Genomic DNA, 6,456 nt, shown 5'->3' on the forward strand with positions numbered 1-6,456 from the left:
CACCAACAGCAACACGGACACGACCAGGAACCCCTCGCCCCTACTGCCTCTTCCTCCATCAGAGTGCCAAACGCTCCACACACACTACACCAACAGCAACACGGACACGACCAGGAACCCCTCGCCCCTACTGCCTCTTCCTCCATCAGAGTGCCAAACGCTCCACACACACTACACCAACAGCAACACGGACACGACCAGGAACCCCTCGCCCCTACTGCCTCTTCCTCCATCAGAGTGCCAAACGCTCCACACACACTACACCAACAGCAACACGGACACGACCAGGAACCCCTCGCCCCTACTGCCTCTTCCTCCATCAGAGTGCCAAACGCTCCACACACACTACACCAACAGCAACACGGACACGACCAGGAACCCCTCACCCCTACTGCCTCTTCCTCCATCAGAGTGCCAAACGCTCCACACACACTACACCAACAGCAACACGGACACGACCAGGAACCCCTCGCCCCTACTGCCTCTTCCTCCATCAGAGTGCCAAACGCTCCACACACACTACACCAACAGCAAAACGGACACGACCAGGAACCCCTCACCCCTACTGCCTCTTCCTCCATCAGAGTGCCAAACGCTCCACACACACTACACCAACAGCAACACGGACACGACCAGGAACCCCTCGCCCCTACTGCCTCTTCCTCCATCAGAGTGCCAAACGCTCCACACACACTACACCAACAGCAACACGGACACGACCAGGAACCCCTCACCCCTACTGCCTCTTCCTCCATCAGAGTGCCAAACGCTCCACACACACTACACCAACAGCAACACGGACACGACCAGGAACCCCTCACCCCTACTGCCTCTTCCTCCATCAGAGTGCCAAACGCTCCACACACACTACACCAACAGCAACACGGACACGACCAGGAACCCCTCGCCCCTACTGCCTCTTCCTCCATCAGAGTGCCAAACGCTCCACACACACTACACCAACAGCAACACGGACACGACCAGGAACCCCTCGCCCCTACTGCCTCTTCCTCCATCAGAGTGCCAAACGCTCCACACACACTACACCAACAGCAACACGGACACGACCAGGAACCCCTCGCCCCTACTGCCTCTTCCTCCATCAGAGTGCCAAACGCTCCACACACACTACACCAACAGCAACACGGACACGACCAGGAACCCCTCGCCCCTACTGCCTCTTCCTCCATCAGAGTGCCAAACGCTCCACACACACTACACCAACAGCAACACGGACACGACCAGGAACCCCTCACCCCTACTGCCTCTTCCTCCATCAGAGTGCCAAACGCTCCACACACACTACACCAACAGCAACACGGACACGACCAGGAACCCCTCGCCCCTACTGCCTCTTCCTCCATCAGAGTGCCAAACGCAAGTTTGGAGACCAAAATGCCCTAGTTTAGTATTATCTACGGGCCCTTCCGTTCCGTGAACTCATGTCAAGTGAAACTGTAAAAGCCTCAGGGCTAACAGCAGAAACATCTAGAAACAGGACAATACAGAAGCCGGATGAAGCTAAAAATACAAAGAACAAGCCAGAAGAGAATCAGGAACTAATTCGCCTAGCGTCAGGATCAGTATCCTTAGATTGCCGTGTGGTCCATGCTGCCCTCCATCCTCACTCCACACACACTACAACAGACTCAACATTCTATCTTCTATAGTAGTATTAGAGTATTATTCTCATATATTCTGTATATGCATCACCCAGAGGGCAATAGAGAGTGCAATGCTCGGAGATCACAGAAGTCGACGTTGTAACTCAATGAATTACATGTCTTAAGTGACAGAAGACGGAACATATCACTTGTACCATTTGGACCAAGAGGTTCCCAAGTGACCACGAGGTAGACGAGTTGTGGGTACGTCTCCTTCTAGGTAGACCAGCAATATAGTCAATATTATAGGAAGGATTTTGGAGGGTTGAGGGGTTATGGAAAAGCTATGGGGGTCATTCAGCTAATATGATAATGATTCCCGACCAATGCCATATCTCAAGTCACAAGCGGAAGCGGAATATATATATATATATATATATATATATATATAGATAGATAGTTTTACATGGTTATTCATATAAAGAATAATTAAGCATATCGGACAAAATATCAGACATTGCGAGATGGTTACTCACATTACATTATTCTTTCACGCCTTCCATGAGGTCCCTCTCAACGGAGGAGGATCAGTGAGGGAAAGAGTGCAGGTATTGTTATATAAGTCACATTAACCCTCTACCGTACGCTGGCTTTAATTCACGCCCGAGTATAAAAACTGTTGTGAATGAAACGTGAATTCACGACAGATTGACTTTTTGACTTTAATTTCCCTTTTTTTATTAAGATGATAAAGCGTATATAATAAATAAAACACGATAGAAAATACTTGTTCTTATAGTAACAATCTTCTGGAATCTATTTTCATCAGAAATATAATTTTTATATTATTTTTTATATGTTACAAGCATATGTTTCCAATGTACGCAATATTTGTATGCGCGCGCAATTACGTAATAGTTGCGGGCAATAGGCTTTATTGCCGATAAACCTTCAAGGATAAAATTAGTGCTTGCTGAACCTTTTTTTTTGTAACTACAGTAATACCCCGCTTTACGCGAGGGATACGTTCCAGAAAAAATCGCGTTAACTGAAATTCGCGTATAACGAGGTTTATGATTAAACATAGTCAACAATTAAAAATACAAATCATTTTAATCAATCACTTTAATTCTAGGAACTCTTTATGCAACACATACTCTGATTTTTTACGGAAAAATACATCTATTGTCTTTTGGGTAAAGTTTTGTTTACGTTCTTGTAAAATACGTTCATAACACCCAACACTGTTTTTAATTGTTCGACAGATGGTCAAGACAGCATAGAGAAGTTGATGACTACATTATATTTATACGCACTCTTTCGCGTAATTCGAGGCATTTGAGCGCGATATTTGCAATTCGCGTTATAGTGAAACCGCGTATAACGGGGTCGCGTAAAGCGAGGTATTACTGTATAATAATTTTTTGCACTTTTATGCTGTTAGATATTTGAGAAAAAATATTTATATGTGTAAATATTTGTGGGTCCATAAATGGACATCGTCTTCACTGTATAAATATAATGTTTAAATATATAATATATATATTTAGTGCGTGTGTTGTATACTGTCCATGTTCGTAGCGGCGCCAGTCACGAAGCAGATAGAGCCTTCGCCTGCACAACCTTCGCCGGCTGCAGGAGGCTGCAGAAAGGTATGTTAGTCATCAATCATCAGAGACCCTTGAACAAAAGCCTATTTTTTAAAAATTGGACTTTCATACACACACATACATTACAGGTTGACAGTGTCATCGTCAGTGGCGCTTTGAAAAGGGGAATTACACAGAAATATAATTCTTTATTTTAATCGGTCAAAAGATGGCGCTCTACAATGCGTATCGGCGCGTGATTGGTTGTCGGTTTTCATTGGTTGAACAATATTAAATGGAATCGGGCGTTGTTTTGCGGAAGTCCATCCTAAGTAAGAAAGGGAAATATATAGCTACTTCCACAATTTTGTACTTCGTGGTGTTATTACCATAAAAACTTACGGGCCATGGGAAGAATATCACATAAATTTATAGCATTGTCATTTGCCTCTGTGAAGCTGGAACTAAAATTTCACTTGTACTCAAAAAATACATTTAAAAAACTTTTAAGTTAAACGGTTTTTTGATACCTATATTGTGGTGGTTGTGGAAAAATATGTACCTAGTCCGCCATATTGGAACGGCGTCCATCTTAAATTTTAAATTTTGACATAATCATCGTATTTTACTAGTGTAGCCCTTTCATTTGATACCCATATTGAGGGTGTTAAGGAAAAATACGTAATCCGCCATTTTGTATCGGCGGCCATCTTAGATTTATAATGTTATTGATTTTATTATATTGTATTGTCATCTAAATTAAATGTGTGTACCGAATTTCAGATTAATCTGACAACGGGAAGGTGCTTAAATTTCAATTTCTCATTTTGACCCAAATATTCCATACAAATTCCGTACGGGTCGAACTATATAAAACCGTTTAAAAATGTGTTTACTTACGACGAAGTAACAATAACGCGATCACTCAACTATAACTCCGCGAACACTTAATATTCCTCTATGAACTATACTTAACTTCGGTAACAAGATGTCTATCGCCCTGTTGCTGCCTCTTATAGCCTGAGAGGTCGGAAAAAGAACTGTCTTCTTCGAGACATCATCTTAAATAGACGCAGGTGGATCATTCCTAGACGATTCGTGATGCAATAAAACAGTGGACGCATAATAAAGCCCTAATAACTGATGACGTAATAACCCTACCTACCTTTTGATGTCGCGCCGTCAGCCCCGATAGGCTCATTCACAGAATTCTTACTTTACTCCCGGCGGTCTCCTTTGTGTCGGGTATTTAGACAATGGTTACAGTATACTGTATTTACAATGAAGTATAAATATTTCAGGTAGACAGTTGTGATGTTTCCATCACCAAATTTCCGCACTCTTCACCAGCTGAAATATCTAGCTTGATGAAAGAGATCATCAGTTTATATCTGAAACGGATTTCAATAGCAGCAGTAAGATTATTGACAATTTGGTTAGAAAAGGAGAGCATGTCAGCACCGAGCACTGTACCCGACCCTCCTATAACGCGATGAATCGACACTCGCTCGATTACTACATGGAAAGTTGAGTAGTTATTTATATTTACCGCACGGATACTTAGATAAACTAAAAAACACTGTGCGGATACTGCTCGAAATTCAATCCGTTTAAGTACGTTGTTTTATATTGCGGTTTGTAAACGGTTTTATTTAGTTCGACCCGTACGGAATTTATTTGGATCAAAATTAGAAATTGAAATTTAAGCACCTTCCCGTTGCCAGATTGATCTGAAATTTGGTACACACATTTAATTTAGATGACAATACAATATAATAAAATCAATAACATTATAAATCTAAGATGGCCGCCGATACAAAATGGTGGATTACGTATTTTTCCTTAACCCCCTCAATATGGGTATCTAAAAACCGTTTAATTTAAAAGTTTTTTAAATGTATTTTATTTAGCGTAGTTAAACAAGGTGAACAACGCATGATAGCATATTTAGAGGGACTATGGGAGATATTTAACTTAGACCTACTGGGGTCACTGAAGATGACCATCGAGGAGATTTTATTAAATAATCCTGACCTGTCAATTTCACCCCGAAACCAAAAAAGTGTATTTTAGAGGACTAGTGAGGTAATTCGGATGTCCACAGGAGGCGACGCGAGACACGGTGACGGAGGGCGGCTGCCGCAGTCGACGCGCCGTGAGAGGCGCTCGCTGCGCCGCCCGCCCTGACCAGAGGGCCTGCGCTAAGGGACTCTGCTGCGTGCCAAAGCGCACCAAGAAGAGGAAGGTATGTATACCATCATACAGCTGTACCTACGCCTTTCTTAAATATTCTAGAAACTGTGTCTGCCTATCGACTCCGTCATACAGACCTTTAAACAGATGTACAATGTTCCTGATTCGCTTCTAAGAGACATCACCACCGAACTCTTAGTATAAACCTTGTTATAAAAAGGAAAAATCTATGATCATATCTTTTTATGAACTAACCCGGCATATTGTTTTAAAGCTTCAGGCACCAAAATATAAGAATGCCAGAGGATGTATCTCAGAATTATAGAATGAAAGAAGATGAAAGTTAGATCATGTGACGAATAGAAGAAAAGTAAAGAAGTAAAAAAGTATGTGCAAAGAATTATTTAAAAAAATGTATATGTCCTGTCCCAAAATCAGGTAGGGGAGTACGAGAAGTCCCCAATAATGGAGGCCATTAAAAAGTATATATCTCAATCTCGTCTGCAAGGAGCGACCGATTCCCCCCTCCTCTCCGCGTTTATACCTAATGCGCGGTACAGCGGTTTCGGTATCATTATAAAATATATATTTCTAACTCTATTTCAGATCCGCCTGATCTGCGACGATGGCACGCGGTATACCAAAGAGATTGAGATCGTTCGGAAGTGCGCATGCGCAAAGAAGTGTCCCCGGACCGCGCCCTTCCTGATCTAAGCCGCGGGTATTCCCTAACTGCAGCGTATACACGTTCAGAAATTAATGTATTTGTTTTTGTCACAAACTAGCCACGCTCCTTGACCAATATCTGATACATATACCGTGTCATACTTATACTTTGTAATGTGAACACGGCTTTCTAATTTTCTATTATACTTTAGTGAATTACGTCATAATATATTTCAGTATGGGGTGTCTTCGCTGTCGACATTTAAGAAATTTTCTGCCCCAAATTGTGTCGGTTTCAGAATCGATCTATTACATCTTCTGCCACTTCGGATAATCAATTCTATCTAGGCACCGAGAATAGTTTTCTATTATCTAGGATACATAATATCAAAATGGAGTTTATA

The 6,456-nt window shown here is 42.3% G+C and overlaps 1 protein-coding gene across 1 annotated transcript in view; it reads left to right on the top strand.

Annotated features, from left to right (window-relative positions):
* Positions 1-6,124, top strand: part of sli (slit guidance ligand) — a 201,440-nt gene extending 195,316 nt beyond the window's left edge. Inside the window, exons 35-37 of the mRNA XM_068770014.1 lie at positions 3,186-3,256; positions 5,298-5,438; positions 5,993-6,124. Of these exons, the coding sequence (XP_068626115.1) occupies positions 3,186-3,256; positions 5,298-5,438; positions 5,993-6,100 (320 nt within the window). The 3' untranslated portion in view covers positions 6,101-6,124. The remainder of the gene's footprint in view (positions 1-3,185; positions 3,257-5,297; positions 5,439-5,992) is intronic.
* Positions 6,125-6,456: the final 332 nt, after the last annotated feature.

The sequence above is a fragment of the Battus philenor genome, unplaced genomic scaffold (assembly GCF_028537555.1).
Source record: "Battus philenor isolate CCGP_79_NKW_IND1 unplaced genomic scaffold, ilBatPhil1.0.hap1 SCAF_29, whole genome shotgun sequence".
Lineage (NCBI taxonomy): Eukaryota > Metazoa > Arthropoda > Insecta > Lepidoptera > Papilionidae > Battus > Battus philenor.